This window comes from Ostrinia furnacalis, unplaced genomic scaffold (genome assembly GCF_004193835.3).
Source record: "Ostrinia furnacalis isolate ACB-3 unplaced genomic scaffold, ASM419383v2 OfSCF7327, whole genome shotgun sequence".
NCBI lineage: Eukaryota > Metazoa > Arthropoda > Insecta > Lepidoptera > Crambidae > Ostrinia > Ostrinia furnacalis.
In genome coordinates this window covers 25087-45125 of record NW_021137566.1, presented here as the reverse complement: position 1 = coordinate 45125, position 20039 = coordinate 25087, and the positions used below count along the sequence as shown (strand labels likewise).

Genomic DNA, 20039 nt, shown 5'->3' with positions numbered 1-20039 from the left:
AGTGAATAATTTATTGGTGGACAGTCAATCAGGGAAGGCGCTGGATGATAGTCGCTACCAACCGTGTGATGTGGATTGGGGGAGGCCTATGTTCCGATAGCAGTGGACGTCCTGTGGCTGAAATGATGATGATGATGAATATTTTTTATTTCTTCACTTTATATGCGTAATCCACCCCTAATCCTGTTGCAACTTAAAACATTTTCCAAGCAATGAACATGACATTTTTAGTTACCCTCACAATTGTCAACCTGGGCACGTATTAAAACTTCGAGTTTGCAGCAGTTTTTTTCCGAAAGATTCAGTGGGATTGTGTCGGGGACGGATCTACAGTTGTAAAGATTTGCCAACTTTATAAACACTTTTACAAAGTTTATAAAACTTTATAAACACTTTTATTCTTGTGTAGTCTTTGCGGCTGTGATTATGGAAATAAGGGATAATCGAAATACGTCTTAAAAGCAATAGACATGTCAATTCAAATTCTAGTTTATACAGTATCAGGTTTTGACATTTCAGCATTTCGATTTAGGATTTCTTTCCTGTAAAACTTGTGTTTAAAAACCCCTCTCATAATTTATTACGGTACATAGAAAAACATTTTTATTAGATACTTTTCAATAAGTAGATACTTTACTTTCAATAGGTATACGAGCTTTTCAATTATGTTTCGTAAAAATATACTGTTAATTATGAAAAATCTAAAACGTTAAAATAACGGTATCGTTGTGGCCAATGAGATGCTGTCATAGTGACATTGACAATACGTCAATGACACACGAGCATCAAACGTCCGAATAGAGGGACGCGCGGAGATGACTCCGCGCGCTTTTGTGCTAAGTGATGAATTGTATCTAAAATAAGGCATTATAATGTGAAAGTTAAGTATCCAGTGTTTTATTTATGAGAATAGATCGACCGCCCTCTAATAATACTTATTGGATTTGTTTTAGCTAAACTAGTTGGAATTTCGGAAAATGTAAAACAGTTTCCCGGGCCATCTATCATCTAAATCGATTCAGTGATTGAAGCATGAAAAGTGACTTTTGCATTTAAGTACAATATTTGTTTTGATGTTACTTAAAAGTTAATTCGCTCTATAAGCGTTAGCAGTCCTTAGTAAAGAGACATCATTGTATTAAAAGTACCTTACAGGTGTCAAATATTTATTATCTTTTTACAGTTCCGCGACAAAAAGTTTTTACAAAGACATAGCTCCTCATCATCCACCTTCCAAAATGAATGCGGTCAAAAAGCCTAAACATTTTCCGCATAAAACACAATATCTTATTCTATTATATCGGCCTGTATAGGAAAACTCGAGTGAGTCGTTGTTTCATATGCAAATACTGCGCTGTGCATGCAAATTCGCTGGCTGTTATATTTTTGTTACATGACTGCTCGTTTTTGGCGTAACTAGTCAGATTTCGGGAGCGGGGTGGAAGCTTTTTAAAAAGGATTATATTTAATTAAACTAAGTGATCACGTCCTCGCCGAGTTGGAGGCGATTTAATAATAATTTAATATTGTGGCCGATCGCAGTCGTCCAGTACGGTGTTTACAATTTAGTTCTGCTGACACATCTCTTATGTGAATAACAATTCTACGAATGCTTACACTGTAGAGTGGAAAGTGATGACTTATCTTGTTTAGTCTAGAGCAGAGGGAGCTGACGGATGCATAACTCCTCCCTCCCTAAGTGAGAAATTATCGGAAGTTTCATTTTTATGAGTATTCCGATAATTTCGTTTACATAAAATTTTTACATGTTTGCGGAAGGCAATTAACACAATTAACATAAAAAGAATCAAAACTAATACAAATGTAAAGTATGTAAAATAAGAAGTGTCTGTTTCATTTTCACTAGCACTGATTGCTGCACTGTGTTTCAGGGCGTACGACATGTATTTGATTTCATCCAAATTGATTCCATGCATATTGAGTGCGCGTGCACCGGATAGCGTTGCGTTTACAGGTAGCTCGGGTAGGTGAATCACCGGTACGTGTTCTACGGCGTCTGATGAAATGTAGAGTCGATGGTGGATCTGCAGGCCATGGATTTCCAGGTCACAGGGCTCATCGATGGTGATGATGTACGTGCCGAAGACTGACTGCTTACTGACTTCGCTGTCGCAGTGTTTGGTCAGCGTGCCTTTCAGTCTGCTGTACAGAATCCAGTTGTTCGCGTTGAGCTGCTGGAGTTTTACTTCTTCCAGCTGGATCTGGTGCTGCTTGCAGGAGGTAAGGTCCTTACTGAACCTCATCAGCTGTTCCACGCAGGTAGGCTCGTTATGTAGAGCCTGGTTGTCCGTAGAGCACAGGAAGCGATCGCCGGCGGCAAGCGGGCGACACGGTGTTACGATCGGTAAGTATTTCAAACCCTTCGCCAAAAGGTAAGGAAATTTGGGGAAAATGGAAAGCGTAACGTTTTGGGATTCTTGGAATATAGGAAGTGAGTATATCTTATAATAATTGTAAGTATAATTATCTATCAATGGTATTTCTAAAATAAATGTTATCTGATCCTGTTTCATATAAGATTTTACACAAATAGTTTCTTCTAAATTTAACAAATTACTTTCCGTAGGCTGGTAAACTAAATTGGCAGAGTTTGAAATTAACTTTAAATGATACAATAATTCTGTAGAGTTTACAATTGCTTGGTGTAAAATGGATACTCTACTTAATGCTAATGCTGTTTCTATTTCACTTAATCTTATAAATATTGTACGGAAACTACTTATGAATATGTTATACACTCCTAGTATGTATGTAGAAAAAGTCCAATCGTTTTGTGTGGACGTTATGTTTTGCAATAGGCTTTCAACTCGTTTCAAGCGTTCATCAATAATAATAGAGTTGTTATTTATTTGCTCTGAAATATTTATGAAACTGTCGAACATTTTTGAGACCAGGGTAATTTTCTTAGATATTATAACTTGATTATTACTCAATTGAGAAGTCAACTTATCATATTTAAGTGCATCATCGTGGTCAAGGTTTCCTGTAATTAACTTTATAAGAGATCCTAATGGATTAATAAGGCCTCGCTTATAGCGTTGCTGTGGTACTAATTGCCTGTATTTTTCTAATGTTATGTCGCGGATGAAATCAGTGTGATATTTATTATTGATAAATTCATGATAATATGGATTGTTATAATCGATTAAAGTGTCTAATTGCCTGTAACTATGGGTTAAACTAACAAGATCGGAGTAAATTCCTTTTAAGTTGATTACTTTAATAATTGTCCAAAAATCTGTTTGCAAAAATGCTTGTCCTTGTTTTACCGGTAGAATGCCTGGATTATCTTTAATTGGTTGCAGTTGAAGGGCCAGCGCCTGCGTCCCTATCATCAGCAGAAGGCACCACCTGCGGAGGGCGTTTTATGTTTTTAATAGGCACTTTGGTAGTCCTATCACCTACTTTAATTGGTAAGATGTTTCGCTTGGCTTTGCCTACAACCTTTGCTTTTACATAACGTGGTTTGTCTTTGCTTTTACGCTTATTTACGTCTTTTGCAAATATTATGTTTCCTTCGGAAAACTCTATATCTGTTTCACCACCTTTCTTTTCCCTAATGGTTTCCTTTTTGGCTGTCGTTTTCTGAGCTATGTATTTATATAAGTGCTTTGTACGTTTCGCATGATCTTGAACTAATTGCTGATAATATTGCTTTTCGAAATTGATTCTAAATGGACTGTCTGAATCTGTATGACCAAAAACTACCTCAAATGGTGTTAACTCAGTTACAGAGTGGATGGTGTGGTTATATGCCATTACTGAATATGTCATAACTGATGCGGCATCTGTACATCGTCTTTCGTATTTAGCCAATCTATAGATCTCTATAATTGTCGAGTGAAAGCGTTCGATAAGTCCCATAGAATTAGGGTTATTTGGGGTTCCGATGTGAAGTTCAACTTTATGTAAATTTAGAAATTCTTTCATGAGTTCGTTATTAAATTCGGTTCCTGGATCTGAGCTTATACGTTTTGGAATTCCGTAGAATGAGAAATATTTCATAAGTGCTCTAGTAACGTCTGATGTTGATTTGCTAGGTATCTCTATTGCTTGTCCTAATTTGCTGAAGGCGTCAATTAGGGTTAAATATGTGATTCCTTCAATACTGAAGAGATCAATGAAAATTTCCTGAAATGGGGAATCTTGAGTTTTAGTTAATTGTAAAAATGGTTTTATGGGTTTCCTATCGTATTTCATTTTACGGCAGGCTTCGCAAGCGTTAATGATTGCGGAAACTGTTTGTTGCATGTTAGGCCAAAAATGATTTCTACGAATTCTAATCAATGTTTCCTTAATACCACGGTGGCATGTTTTTCCTTCATGGTATTGGATAACTATTGCTTTTTGTTCACCCTCGTCTTCTATGTAATTTACCCGTTCTGTACACTCGTAAAACTGAACTACATCTTTCTTAAAAAGTTTAATAATTACGTCTGTGAAAATTCGTCTAAGTTGATCTGATTCAAAATAAATGAAATACTTTGTTTTAGGTTTGATATATTCTTTTAAAAACTGTTTTACTAATTCTGCATTATTATCAGGTAAATGTACTTCAAGAACCTTTTGTTTATCGCGCGAAAGGTTTTTGACTGAAAGTTCATTATCGAATCGTTCAAAGACTAATATTTGATTAGGTTTGTTATCGATTGCTTCGTTTAAGATTGGGATGCCTTGTGATTCGGTATCTTTTGCGGAATGAATAGTTTGTGAGTTATTTGATTGTTCATCGACACAGTCTGAATTATTTGACGACGGAATCGGATATTCTGAACCTAATTGTCTACTTCCTTCTGAGGATGTAGAGTCGGAAATTACTATTGTACTTCCTGATGATAATTTTTCTATTTTCTTTACTACTTTATCAACATGTTTTTGAATACGTTTTTCCTTTTTGCTAACATTTACTTTCATGGACTGATTATCTGAATCGAGAGCATTTACTTTTATGCGGGATAACGCGTCTGCGTTTGTGTTTTGTTTATTGATTGATTCATTACGGTAATTAGCGGTTGCACTAGGCATTCTAACGTTGTCTGTGAATTTTTTGTAATTTAAAATGATTGGAATGCATGCAGTTTTAGTTCTGAGGACTCTATTTTTAATGTCGATTAATGCTTCCAATTGTTCTAATAAATCTTGTCCAATTACACCATCGTACCATTTGTGTACGTCATATAAATAAAATTTGTGATATTTTCTGCATTTAAAAGTTGGAAAAAGGGGAATTTCTATGGTTTTGTTGTGCGTACTTGACGCGTGTGTACTCACAACTTGGAATGGTTCATTTTTTATGAATTTACTGAAATACTGATAGCCAATACGCGGACTGAAGAACGAACGCATGCTGCCAGTGTCGATCATCATGCGAGCATCCAGTTCCGGTAGGTAAATATATGGTAATGTTAATTCCGGATCGCAATTAATGTTTATCTGTTCTGTTCTTTGATGGAGGCTGTTTCGTGAAAATCCTGTTGGAATTCAGTTTCCTGGGTTTCCTCGGGAGTTTCCTCGAAATCAGGGTAATACTGTTCGCTGTACATGTTATTATATTCGTCTATAGGGTATTCACAATAATATTGATCGTAATACGACTGTTCTGCTTCGTCGTAGTTCAGATCATTTAAGTTTGTTTCATTTACATTGTTTGGTTTTGTAGCCGTACGCATAGACACGTCGGTCAGCTGCATACGTGGCGGCTGGACTTGTTGGGCTTGCTGAGCACCGAACTGTGGCTTATAGCCGAATTGAGGCGGTTTGTAACCGAATTGCTGAGGAGGATGTCTATAGCCAAATTGCTGGGGCGGTCTATATCCGAACTGCTGTGGAGGCCTGTAGCCGAACTGCTGCGGCGGCCTGAAACCTGGTTGATGCGGAGGCTTGAAATAGCCGAATTGTTGTAAAGGTTTATTTCCATATTGCTGGAAGGGTTTGTAGCCTTGATTAGGCGGAAGGCCAAATTTAAATTGTGGAGGAATTATCGGTTTGAAAGCATTAGAGCTGACAAAATGAGGCTGATTGCCTGAAAATTTCTGTTGAGTTGGCGTAAACGAATTGTTAGGTTTGGGTTGCGAATGCATTTTGCTTCGCATGTTATATTGGTCCATAAAGTTTACTTCCTCGAGCACAATCGAGAGGGCGGCTTCCAAAGTGGACGGTGCCTTTAGTCTCACAATGCGCACAAGGTTTTCTGGTAAATTATAGAGAAACACGTTTAACGCGGTGTTGTTGTATATGGTGATTTTGGCGTGACGGATTGACTCGTCTGCTATGGTGTTTACTTTGGATATAAGCATTGACCTGGTTGATTGCACGCGGTTGCAAAAGTCTGTGTACGATTCATTCGATCTGATTTTTAGTGATTCTAATTCGATATTAATACATGCCTCACTACGCGGGTCTCCAAAATGTTGTGTCAGAATTTCCTTAAGTTCCGACCAGTTTGTTAAATTTTCTTGTTCTGATAACAGTGCTGCTGCATTTTCTGTAAGGCGGCTAGTGATAGCGTGGTACACGTATAAATCTTGCTCAACCCCACCTCTATATCTCGATATAACATACTCACATTTTTTAAGGAACAAATTTAGATGTTTTTTGTCACCATTAAAAAATGGAATTAATCTGAGCATCTCGTTGGGTATTGGCGTGATTTGTACGGATTCGATTTGTGGTGAAGCCATTTTTACTGAATTTAAATTTATTAAATTGATATGCGCCAGTCAGAATTTGTAACAGTACTTTACACAATATTCACAATTAAAATACACGTAGTGATTACCGTGTAAAACACACAATAAAATACACAATAAAATACACAATAAAAATACACAGTAAAAATACACAGTAAAAATAAGAGTGGTTCTTAATTTAATTGTTCAATTTCGAGAGACAATTAACTTAACAACTTTAATAATTTTTACTTTACACAATAAACTTATTTAATTTAATTCAATATTCAATTTATTTACTTTATTTCACTTTATTTACTTTATTTCAATTTATTTACTTTATTTCAATTTATTTTCTTTACTTTGTTTCAATATTTAATTCACTTAAATCTAAACGAAAAGTGTTAACGATAAAGTTTTATGACGAAAACACAAAATGCGATACCCTGGGAGAAGTTCTATCCCGGAGTAGCAATATTTCCCTACGATTTAAAAAGCATGAAAATTACACAGAGGATAAGGAGTGGAAGGATTGGCGAAAAGTTCTACTCACCAACCGACCGTTCTCTGCATACTCGTTCCACCCGTACTTCGATGACAAATTTATTTGGTTCGGCGGATTTATTAGTTTCCCGTAGTATCACGAATTTAAACGGCGGATTTTGACACCAATCGCGTAAACTTTAGGAAAACTTGCAGCAATAAATCCGAACGGCTGCGCCAGTCAGATTTCGGGAGCGGGGTGGAAGCTTTTTAAAAAGGATTATATTTAATTAAACTAAGTGATCACGTCCTCGCCGAGTTGGAGGCGATTTAATAATAATTTAATATTGTGGCCGATCGCAGTCGTCCAGTACGGTGTTTACAATTTAGTTCTGCTGACACATCTCTTATGTGAATAACAATTCTACGAATGCTTACACTGTAGAGTGGAAAGTGATGACTTATCTTGTTTAGTCTAGAGCAGAGGGAGCTGACGGATGCATAACTAACTACACTCAACTTTTTCGATTTACACTACATTTGTGCTGTTAATGTCAAAGTCTATTAGACTTTGGTAATTTCGTACAGATGGCGGCAAATCAAGCTTTACTATCTCTCTTACGTTACTTACGCCCGTATTCACAAACATTACTATGAGGTCTCCCAGTGCGCGTGGACGCACAGGGTCACACATGAACCAATCATAGACCTCCATTCAACGCTGTGCGTTCGATTTGCTAATTCACTTAAGAAAGCATCGCTTGTGAATACGGGCGTTATTCTTATATCGTTATAGATGCGATATTGAAACGAAAATGTACAGTCTAATTAATATGCTGTAAAGTATGTTATTGTAGGTACTTATACTAAATTAACTGAATGTTGACTAGCAAGATTGCCATTCTAGCATTATTTCTATTAATAAACTATTATAATAATATTAAATAATATAATATTTATCTATTAACAATCAATCCTGTACAATTAGAAATGTTCAGGAAGATATCCTTATTAAGTAGGTCCCGCTGTGTTTTTGTTTTATTATTCATGCCAAGGATACTCGTGTAATTTATGATAACTAATTTTTCCCATCCCACTTGAAGCAAAATTCGCAGAATAAATGATGGCTAAAATAACCATAAGCCACGATTTGAATATTGCGGGAAATAGGTACTTAAGTAATGTAAGGCTGAGCCCACATGGGGACATCCCGTTTTTTGTAGGATCCCGTTTAGTACGAGTAGTACACATTTTTATTGTAACGTTCACACGACGGGATGGGTTTGCAGTGCGCTTAACACGAGTTTACGTTAGGCTGGTTTTAGTGTCACGCGGACCGTCCGGTGCGGACCCGCTCCGCACGGCAATCTGTATGAACTTCTAGGGAGCGTTTTAGAGTAATGCGGTTCGGAGGAACCGCTCCGCTCCCTAGCAGTTCATACAGACCGCACTACCAGTCCGCGTGACACTAAGGCTCAGAACAGACGGTGAAACGCAACTGCAACGAAACTGCAACTGCTAGTTACTTTTGAGTTTGCATCTAAGTTTCTGCCATAGCGTCCGTTGAGAGACCACACATGACGCGACCAGTTTGAAACTTTCAGTTTCATTCATAAGAATCATCAGAAAGTTGCAGTTTCGTTGCAGTTGCGTTTCATCGTCTGTTCTGGGCCTTAAACCAGCCAGGGGTGCTCCCTAGCGAGTACGTAAAAAAAATCTCTAAAGATTTTAGTTCTTGAAAGTAGCCGCTAGAGCTAGCAAAACAGATCCGTTCGAATTTGGAATACGAACGGATCTGTCCAGTTTTGCGGGATTCACTAATGCAGGAACTGGATTGCCGTGCCGCCCTAAGGCTGAGGCCACACGTTATCTAAATACCGGGTGTCCGAACATACGAGGTACCTGCTGCTATGAATTATAAGTGAGAGAAACGCAAATGGTTGTTACTATTACTGTATAACAGATGGAATGCAAAAGGAAATTTAATGATGAAATCTATAGGTACAAATAAATTGAGGTGGGGCGAAAACACTATAAGCTTTGATTGCTTTTGGTACCTACAGTCGGATACTACTACAATCATACCGTGCCGTACAAAAATAAACTTTACTATTTACAAATAGATAGTAATTTGAACAACACGGTTTTGTGTGTATTCATTTTTGCAAAACCAAAATTTTGTAAATAAAACTTTTCAAAAAGTTCAATTCAAAGATAACAATTTTCGATTGTTAACTGTCTGTAAACTGCTTTTTTGATTTACTGATTTAAATACTCGTAAAAATGGGCAATACTCATAAAATTTACTCGTTGCTAAAATACCAAATCAACGAATCGTGTGCCCTAAGCCTTAGATGGTAAATAAATTGTGTGGGCAAATCCTTAAGTGTTTTTATGTAAAACGAAATCTCTTATGTTTTCCCGTCAATAAAACATTATAAATGGCTAAAATTTATTACTTATTGTATTAACTAATAGCATTGATACACGAGTAGCTTAGGGAAGTTCTTAGTAGCGATTACCTAGATAAATCAATATACATTATAAATAACTAGTAGCCGCCCGCGCGCGACTTCGTACGCGTGGACCCCGTTTTACCTCCTTAGGGGTTAAATTTTGGAAAATTCCAAGCTCCTACGTTCTAAAAGGAACCCCCATGCAAAATTTGAGACTTCTAGCACTTGTAGTTTCTGAGATTTCGTGATGAGTGAGTGAGTCAGTCACTGACTGACCTTTCGATTTTATAGATATAAGATAGATAAAAATACATCACCTACCACGATATCGCGAACCACTACTGCCCATGTGGGTCTCGAAGGGAATGAAGCAAAAAAAAAAAAAAAAAAAAAACAATCTAACAGATTTTACATTCATGTTTAGTAAATGTGTAGATAAAACATGAAACACTTGAAATCTAAACTGGTTTTCATCATCATGGTAAATAAAACTCAGCTAAACTTAACTTAACTTAAAAAAATAACTTTATTTTGTAATTTAGCATTTCTCTCAAGGAAGATCATAGACTATGTTTGCGAAAAACCGATGTAAGTATTTAAATGTAAGTACGCTAAATAAAGACTGAAAAAAGCGCTTCAAGCGTATATTATAATTTTTTATTCACAAAACGATCGCTACATATCCCAATCCTTTGTCCCCATTCGACGTGGATTATTAATTATCGGGCGGCCACCTAAACAACGGGCTGACTTATCAACAGCCCGCAGCTACGGGCTATTCGGACCTCGTGACCCGTGCAGTTCACCTTTGGGGTGACATCTGACGTGATTACCTTTAACACTAGGGTAGTCTAGCCGACCTGGCATAGAGTAAGCAGGTGTAGAGCCGTCGTTTAGGTAAAATATCTAAGTATGCGGCCATTTGGACCTCGTGACCCGTGCAGTTCACCTTTGGGGTGACATCTGACGTGATTACCTTTAACACTAGGGTAGTCTAGCCGACCTGGCATAGAGTAGGCAGGTGTAGAGACGTCGTTTAGGTAAAATATTTCAGTACGCGGCTATTCGGACCTCGTGACCCGTGCAGTTCACCTTTGGGGTGACATCTGACGTGATTACCTTTAACACTAGGGTAGTCTAGCCGACCTGGCATAGAGTATGCAGGTGTAGAGCCGACGTTTAGGTAAAATATGTCAGTACGCGGCTATTCGGACCTCGTGACCCGTGCAGTTCACTTTTGGGGTGACATCTGATGTGATTACCTTTAACACTAGGGTAGTCTAGCCGACCTGGCATAGAGTAAGCAGGTGTAGAGCCGTCGTTTAGGTAAAATATGTCAGTACGCGGCTATTTGGACCTCGTGACCCGTGCAGTTTACCTTTGGGGTGACATCTGACGTGATTACCTTTAACACTAGGGTAGTCTAGCCGACCTGGCAAAGAGTAGGCAGGTGTAGAGCCGTCGTTTAGGTAAATATGTAAGTACGCGGCTATTCGGACCTCGTGACCAGTGCAGTTGAACTTTGGGGTGACGTCTGATGTAAAGTTGAGACAAATCCACGACTCTATTGTTCTTTTTTTCCCACCGGGTTAATAAAATTGTAAAATAAGTATACTAAGAAAATGCTATTTTTAATTTTTTATGTGGTGGAAATCGTGGGCCCGTTGGGAATCAAATTACGACTTGCCTTTTTTTAAGACTAGAGCTGTGGACCTTTGGGAATAAGCCAATTAATTATGTATCTATTTCACTTCTACATTATTTAAAAATGCGATTTACATAAGCCCAAGTACTACTAATAACCACATTTGTCTAATGTGCCTATTCAGTCACTTCTGTAGTTGCTGCTCTATGCATGCAGGCGACACAATAGCCCGCTGGATTGTAAACTTGATAGGCACCTTGGATTAATTAATGGTAGGGGCGATACGCATCTTTGCACATCATATCACACTGACCTTCTGGCTTGCTGTTTAACTAATCTTTGCATGTTTTTTTAGACATGCAAACTACTTTGATGTTATTGAGTAACTAAAGTCTCGCTTCGAGCAGGTAAATTGAAGTCCATCTATCAAACAATATTTTTCTGTGTCGTTAGATAAATCTACTAATTATTATTATCTAAAGTTACTGTTAATAATACTAAAAAGCTATATGTACATAAGTTAATGTTTTCTTCTACTCGAAGAACTTTATCTAGAGCTTTATCTTATCAAGTATAATACTCCTGTTGAAAATTACGGTAAAATCATAGTCATAATAACCTAAAAAGTTCCGAAACAAAACAATATCGAGAAGAGATAGCAGTTCTCCTGCATAAAACTTTACCGCTGCTATAACACTTCCAATATACCTACATTATAACCCAAACCCAACGCCTATTTGTACAGGAGTATCACAACCAGCCAATTGTAGTCATCCAAAGTATCTATACTAATATTATAAAGCTGAAGAGTTTGTTTGTTTGCTTGAACGCGCTAATCTCAGGAACTCCTGGTCCGATTTGAAAAATTTGTGTTGGATAGCCCAGTCATTGAGGAAGGCTTTAGGCTATGTAGCATCACCCTAACTAGGGACGGAGCAGTAAAGAAAAATGCAAAAACGGAAAATATTATTTAAACTATTTTCACGCGTACGAAGTCGCGGGCACAGCTAGTCTCATACAAAATGTATCGCGGCAATACATTATTGCGCTACAATTGTTATTTTTATGGCCTTATAGCGACCCATAAAAGCCACCTAAAGCCTGCTTAAGTGAAATTTGTGCGTTACAAGATATTTTGCTGGAAACTGATTCTCACATGAAATTTATGACGTAAGGAAGGTAACAATAGTTAAGTTTTAAAGGAACTACTTGGTGAAATAAAAATAATGCTCGCTGCTAATGGGTTTGCAGAAAAAGGTAATGGTACTAAGTGGTCTGAGAATTTCTTAGAACAACAACCGCAGTGAAGTTTTTGTTAGCATTAATGCTTACTTTTCTAGGCATACTCTCACGATAACTTTAGGACGGAACTAAATAGTAATCACTACTTATTATAAACCAAACTTGCTTTCGTCTGTCAATCCCTATGTATGCTTACGCCCGTATTCACAAACATTACTATGAAGTCTCACAGTGCGCTTGAACGCACAGGGTGACACACGAACCAATCACAGGGCGTTAGATCTTCAAAACTACGCAACGGATTTTATGTGGCTTTTTTCAATAGATAGTGATTCAAGAGGAAGAAGTTTTTAAGTAAAATTTATACCTATGCGAAGCAGTTAATAATTAAATAATAAATTATTTAATCATCTCAGGTCAAACTAAATCCTAGCTGATAGAGTAAAGTACAGTAGACCTTAATTGAGGTTTGAGAGACTACGGCGAATAAAATCTTAATAAAAACAGGTCCCCGTTTTGAAAAGGTAAGAGAAAGGCACTTGACTCTAGGTAGAAGATGTTAAAAAACTTACAACCTAATCTTACAATTACAAACTAATCTTCTTGCAATTTCTCTATAAATTCCGTATAATCTGGTTTATGTGAAGATAAGAAGTTAATTAATGTTTACCTATTAAAGACTTTCGAGAGAAAAACTTTCGCTTAGTTTGTTCTAAGAAATTGGAAAATATAGACTAGGCAGGCCTTAACTTCTTACTTTGATAATTCAAAGCTGAAAACTTTCAGCTTCCTTGCTTTAGTGAGATTAACTTACGGTAAAAATAACTATTGTGTTTTGAAATAAGTTTTTAGAATTTAAGTGATAGTCATGACTTTTTATTAAAATTGTAAATATTGGAATTTATTTTTTCTACTACCATTGAGTTTCAATACGTTCTGGTGGAAAAAACATATAAAATGTTAACAAATCACATGCCTGCAACTAAGTGGCACTCGTATGAACTGTAAATCAAGCTCAACAATCGATTCAATAAAAAGAAAATTTTAAAAATATTACCTTAAAATATCAATCTGGAAAAGTATTAATATGCTCAGGAATACTATCAAATTCAAAATACCATTTTAAAAAGGTATTAAAAAGAACTTCAAAGTAACGCCCCAAACCCTTTGGTAATCCATCCATCAGAATTCTGATAGCTTCCCAAATCACGATCATTCCCTACTTCATTTACCCTGTAATAAATAACTGACAAATATTTACCCCAAACATTTACCCCGTCAATATTTTCCCCGGTTAAAACTCTCGGGTAATTTTAACGATATCTAAATGATGTCGCTAATAGATTACCCCGTCAAACCGCAGCTAATTTCCTAGTCACAGTATAAAAAGATGCAGAAGGGTAATTAATTTAAAGAAGTTTTACTAACCCTTATCGTTTACCTACTTGGTGCCTATTTTTTTAAGTTGGTCAAAATAAGTCGCATAGTCAAAGATTTTTTTGTTTTAGGGCCGATTTTTCTATCATCGGATATCTTTTAACAATAAAACTGTCACTTTTACAATTTCGTATACTGGAAATGTCAGTGTGCTAAACTAATTACATATAAGTTTTTCATCTGACAACAGATACTCTAAAACTAATATATAACTTTGAGGTTTTGACTTTGAAAAATGTCTTACCTACGTGTTATTACGTCTCAGTAAATGTATTATTTTGCGCTTAGTATTGTGATCTTACTGTCACCGTCTACGTTGTGACCTGGGCAAGCTTAACCGGATTGAACCGGCGGATATCCGGCTTAGTCTGGATATAACTGGTTCAAGGAATTTGTAAGTGGTTGGTCTTGACGGACATTTTAATATTGTAGTTTGATATTGGCTATTAGTGCAGTAAATTACTTGTAGAAGGTGTTGTAGGAACATCTTATTTGCAAGTAAAATACTTCCTACACGATATTAAAAATATTTTACTTACCTACATGTAAGCAATGTGATAAGGTTTTTTATATTGTTTTCAGAATGGAGATTCCAAATTTTTTAGGAAAGATTGGCGTCTAGGCACAGAATAAGTAATAGTACAGGTCGTAAGACTAGACTAGATTCCAAAGCCTCCCACTAATGTGACCATTTTAAGGTTGTCCAATGCGGCAATAATCGGAACTAATAATCTAGCATTGATAGCCCTCCTGACAATGTCATAACTGGGACGGTTCCCTAGGACATCTATAAGCCTTTGTCCAGCAGTGGACGTCATTTGGCTGAATCGAATGAACGAACGAACTAACTGAAGGTATTGGCCATAACCATGTCAGACGCCTATGGCGGCATTTAGAATTTGACACCAGTACCTCTAGCATGAACAACTTTCGTCTTCGAATCGTTCGCGTATTCGACAAAATTCGATACTCAACCTTCGAATTAAAAGATTACGTGACAATAATTGATTCTCAAAATAAGTTTCGTGCAACTATGTATTTCTTATATTAAGTTCACTTTACGACACGTTCACAAGGGCGCTGTTGTAGTTTACGTACTAAATCTTTTGATGGCGATTCGAATACGCAAACAATTCGAACTCGAAAGATTTTCGTGCTAGCCGTACAGGATTGTGACCAAAATAAAAATATTAGAGTACGAGAGGTGCTGACAGACAAACCTTTTTCTGCGCTTTTCCAAAGATTACTTCTCTGATCCCTAAAACAGTGAGAAAGAGCTGTGAATAAATAAAAGTGGGGCAACTGGGGACAACACGGAACACACTGAGAGGCAAAGAAAGAATCTAATGCCATTACAGACGCTTACGGAGGCCATTTTGTTAATGCAGCGTGCAGTCTCCCATATGGCGGCTATGTAGGGCGCGTGACACGGTTTGTTGGGAATTTGGGTAACTTGCTATGTGGCTAAGCAAAAAAGATTCCAAAAGTAAGGACACTGTTTTTATCGAATTTTTTTGTTTATTGAAAGTATTTTTTCTTTTTCTTAGATTTTTACAAAAATCCAGAAAAAAAATTTTTAAAACAACTTTAAAATAGTGCGTTTTGGTAATTATCTTCCTAAAAAGGTTTCTGAAAAGAAGAAACAACCCCTTACTAATAAAAGGTTACACACGAATTGGACAGTAGGTACTTTAAACTGGCATATACTAAACGTCACTTAAACAAGTGTTCAACGCGCCTGTAACTTTTATTAGTGAGGGGGCAAACTTGTAATTTTCAGTAAAAAATTCACAATTCTTTCAAGTTTCAAACCAAACAATTCAAAAACAAAGAGGAAAATGACACCCGTTTGTAAAATGATCATCAAATAAACTGCCATTATCTCGAGCATCGGGTTCAGATTACTGAGAGGAAAGCAAAATGCAGGGTATTAAGAGGGCCGTTTTGTTAATGCACGCGTCTGCAGCCCTCATGGAAGCAGGGGGATGCTCAGGCGTGGATGTTGGAGTTACAATTTTAAATCGGTTAATTTATGAAATGTCCTTATAATTAAAACTCTTACAACCATTTTTTTTTACGCGACGTGGAAATGCTTTGCGCACCGTTACCACTGCCTGGAGACGGGGTGGTGTGTGGGACTCCCGTGCCCTGAAAATGGCGCTGCTCCGTCTGAAAAGGACGGGGTATACACACTAAACTTCCGCGACGTTAATGGTAGGCCAATGTATAGTCATCCGCACATGGTACCCCATTATAAACTTACATTTTGGGAGATAGTTAGTTTTGGTAGTCCAAAAGAAGTTCAATTCAGAATTTAAATTTTAAAGGAATTTAAATAAGAATACTTACATAATGTCCAGTCTGTGGGCGTGTTTTTTGTATACAGTCAAATAGTTCGTCACACCTGAAAAGGGTCCTACTGGGAACTTAAATGAAAGAGTGGACTGTATTTCAATGGGGCTGGTTTAATAGCCGTTTACAATTAGGTTTAAGTATGAAACTACGCGACGTGGTGATATAAAATGGCGATCGCAAGTTGGAGGTCCGAACGAGAAGTACGTGCTATCTATGGCTGGGGGCCCAAGCGAGAGTGTGGCGCGCTCGGCGGACGGCGCGCTGCTCGTGGTGGTGAGATTCCTCCCGCACGTCTCCTCCCGTGCGTCAAGACCGGTCCGCGACACACCCAAAGTAGCCAAAAAGTCCGCAACACATCTTTGTTACGATTGGAAAAAGGATGAGTTATCAACTTATTGCCCACTTTGGGTGTCACGAACCGAAACCAGTAAATACAGTTCACGGCTTCAAGAGAATTTGAATATTTATTTATCTAAAAAAAAAAATATCTCGCAAACATATTCTACTTTTATTCCTAGTTGGATATTTCTCCAAACGCCTGAAACCCCACTTCGTCAGCGACATGCGACATGAAATAAAAAGCTTTCGGATTAATTCGTATGGTTCTCTGAATAATTTATGGCGGATTACATTATCGCACTAGTTGTTTTTCCAGGGCTCGCTCGAATGCGCTCGTATTCGCGCTTTTGTGGTTACTTTGGTTTTCAAATAACTGAAATGTGTAGAATATGATTAATATTTAGGAATTTCAATAAGCAATGGATTTTAACGATGTCTGGGAGTATAGGTAATGTCAGACTCACATGAACAAGAATTTTGCAAGTAAACTTGAGTACTTTGTGAATTTTGATGACATATTTGTTTGATCGACACTTTATTAATGAAATAACTTCAACTTAACAACTTACGCCCGTATTCACAAACGATGTGTGCTTAAGTGAAGGAGCAAATCGAACGCACAGCGTCAAATAGTGCTCTGTTATTGGTTCGTTCGTCACCCTGTGCGTCCACGCGCCCTGTGAAACCTCATAGTAATTTAATGTTTGTGAATACGGGCTTTATTATGTATATGGCGAGAGTTTGAAACGAAATAAGTGGCTAGAGTGAAACAATTGACAGTCAAAAAAATTCGAACGAAAAGAAAAAGTTACGCAGATCAATCCCACTAAAGAAAAAGTAAAAGTTTATTTGTGGCCAGGCGCGGTCAAGGAGTTTCTCTGTATTCGGCCTCAAAATAGAAAGAAAGAAAGAAAGAAAGATTTATTACAACGGACATCACACAAAAACAGGAAATTACATAGACATGACAGTGGCACATAATAATAAAAGAAGAAAAAATAAAAACAAGAGCAAACTGAGCAGTGCCACCCATCCACCAACAAGATGCCCACTGCAACGGGACCCCACTCAGCATATGCCGTGGCCCACGGTGACGAAGGCCACGGCGCTGGTTTTCAGTGTGCCCCATGCCGAGTGAGGGTCACGGACCATTGAAAATAAAAATATTATTACCTTACACAATAATTAAACCTATTTGTATCCTAACTGGGTCCACGTTGTAAGTTGCTTAAATTGTAAGACCTAATGAGGTTATGCAATAAACGATTAAGTATTGAGTATTGTATTATTAACATAGTAGGGGAGATCAAGGAGAGTTGTAACAGAGGAGAGTTGTGACATTGTCGATTTTTGGGAACTTACTAACTACTAGCGAGCTTGTAACAGTGCGCGTTTTTAGTTCAAGTCTCGAGCTAATAAATGCGCGCTGTTGCGAGTTCACTGATAGTAAAAAGGTTGCTAAAAATGGACAACGTCACAACTCTCTTCGTTATAATTTTCAATTTATTTCTAAATCATGAACACTTCCATTAACTCGTCTATTGAAAGCACTCTGTTGATGACAAAAAATGACTTCTTTTGTAACATTTTTTAAACTTCATTCAATAGCAAAAAGTGACAATAGGCGCTGAAAATAACTATTTTTCGTGATACGCTGTATTTACGCAGTTAGTTTGAATTAAAATAAAATGGACAGGAACTGCGAGTGGGTGGTAGGGTTGTTCCTTGTCACCAACTATTTTATTCATGTTGGTTTGTGCCATCTAAGCTTACTCGTAAAAGCCTTAAACTAACTAAACCAAACCTAAATACACGTAGGTTAATTCATTCCTGGGTACAACAGTTTTGAAGTAAAATAAGATATCTACAGCATTGACGCATTCTTCACTTAGCGCTTAGGAATACCACCCGGGTAAATAAGGTAGAACATTTCTGTCATCAGCATTAGCAGCATCAGGTCCTTTGGTCTCTACTGCAGAAGCAATTTACCAAAGGGAAATGAAGGATTGGGGCTAGACTTCCCCACACTGGCCAGATGGGTTGGGGAGAACAGCTGATGTTCGCATGTTTAGTCGTCTCTGAAGGTCGAAATTTGGAACCATTTAAACCTTTCCAGGCGAAGTCTATCTTTATGGCCCTTTAAAACATTATTTTGGTTTTATAATAAGCTGTCTTTCTATTCATCATTGTGTGTATCCCTAATGACGACATGACACTTGATACTCATGCACTCATTAAAATACAATATTTTTTATATCCCATTGAAATTGGTAACCCTAACATACCTGTGGGGAGTGGAAAATTAAAAAAAGAATTTTGTTTCACAAAAGCGGGCTTTAGCAGAGTGGTTGCCTCTATCGTGAAGTTTTCTAAATAATTCACGTTATCTAGATAAGCTAAATGAACGTGTTTTGAGGATTTTCAACGGGTTTTAGTGTTAATGCCTTGTGAAAATAGCGAATAAGTCGTTGATCCTTAGCTTGGATATTGTTAGTACCTACATAGGTATTATGGTTAAACAATTTCTTGGAATATTTTCAAGAAAAGCTGTATTTATGCCATTTAACATGCTTAAGGTGGTTCATAAAACCTGACAACATTGTAGCTGTACTACTTGACTTCGTAGAACCCTAAGGGCTATATTTCACCGGGACACCATGGCGGCGCAACCAGTCGCCGGCTACCAACAAAATGTATGCAGCTTTGCGCAACCAAACGGACACCAGGTGAGTAACTCTCTATAGAACTGCATACATTTTGTTGGTAGCCGGCGACTGGTTGCGCCGCCATGGTGTCCCGGTGAAATATAGCCCTTAGGGTTCTACGAAGTCAAGTAGTACAGCTACAATGTTGTCAGGTTTTATGAACCACCTTAAGCATGTTAAATGGCATAAATACAGCTTTTCTTGAAAATATTCCAAGAAATTGTTTAACCATAATACCTATGTAGGTACTAACAATATCCAAGCTAAGGATCAACGACTTATTCGCTATTTTCACAAGGCATTAACACTAAAACCCGTTGAAAATCCTCAAAACACGTTCATTTAGCTTATCTAGATAACGTGAATTATTTAGAAAACTTCACGATAGAGGCAACCACTCTGCTAAAGCCCGCTTTTGTGAAACAAAATTCTTTTTTTAATTTTCCACTCCCCACAGGTATGTTAGGGTTACCAATTTCAATGGGATATAAAAAATATTGTATTTTAATGAGTGCATGAGTATCAAGTGTCATGTCGTCATTAGGGATACACACAATGATGAATAGAAAGACAGCTTATTATAAAACCAAAATAATGTTTTAAAGGGCCATAAAGATAGACTTCGCCTGGAAAGGTTTAAATGGTTCCAAATTTCGACCTTCAGAGACGACTAAACATGCGAACATCA

The 20039-nt window shown here is 37.4% G+C and overlaps 1 protein-coding gene across 1 annotated transcript; it reads right to left on the bottom strand.

The window, feature by feature from the left end:
• Positions 1–1503: 1503 nt before the first annotated feature.
• Positions 1504–7673, bottom strand: LOC114363877 (uncharacterized). Its single transcript, XM_028319742.1, has 2 exons — positions 7243–7673; positions 1504–3372 (listed from the first exon to the last, which is right to left on the bottom strand). The coding sequence occupies exons 1-2, from the start codon at positions 7260–7262 to the stop codon at positions 1650–1652; spliced, it is 1743 nt and encodes a 580-aa protein (XP_028175543.1). The 5' UTR covers positions 7263–7673; the 3' UTR covers positions 1504–1649.
• Positions 7674–20039: the final 12366 nt, after the last annotated feature.

What these genes read in the sequence shown, in the direction of transcription:
- LOC114363877 (XM_028319742.1), bottom strand. Translation starts at nt 7,262, where the DNA reads ATGCAGAGAACGGTCGGTTG. An exon ending in ATGCAGAGAACGGTCGGTTG is followed by an intron (nt 3,373 to 7,242) that starts GTGAGTAGAACT and finishes CGCCCTCCGCAG; the next exon opens with GTGGTGCCTTCTGCTGATGA.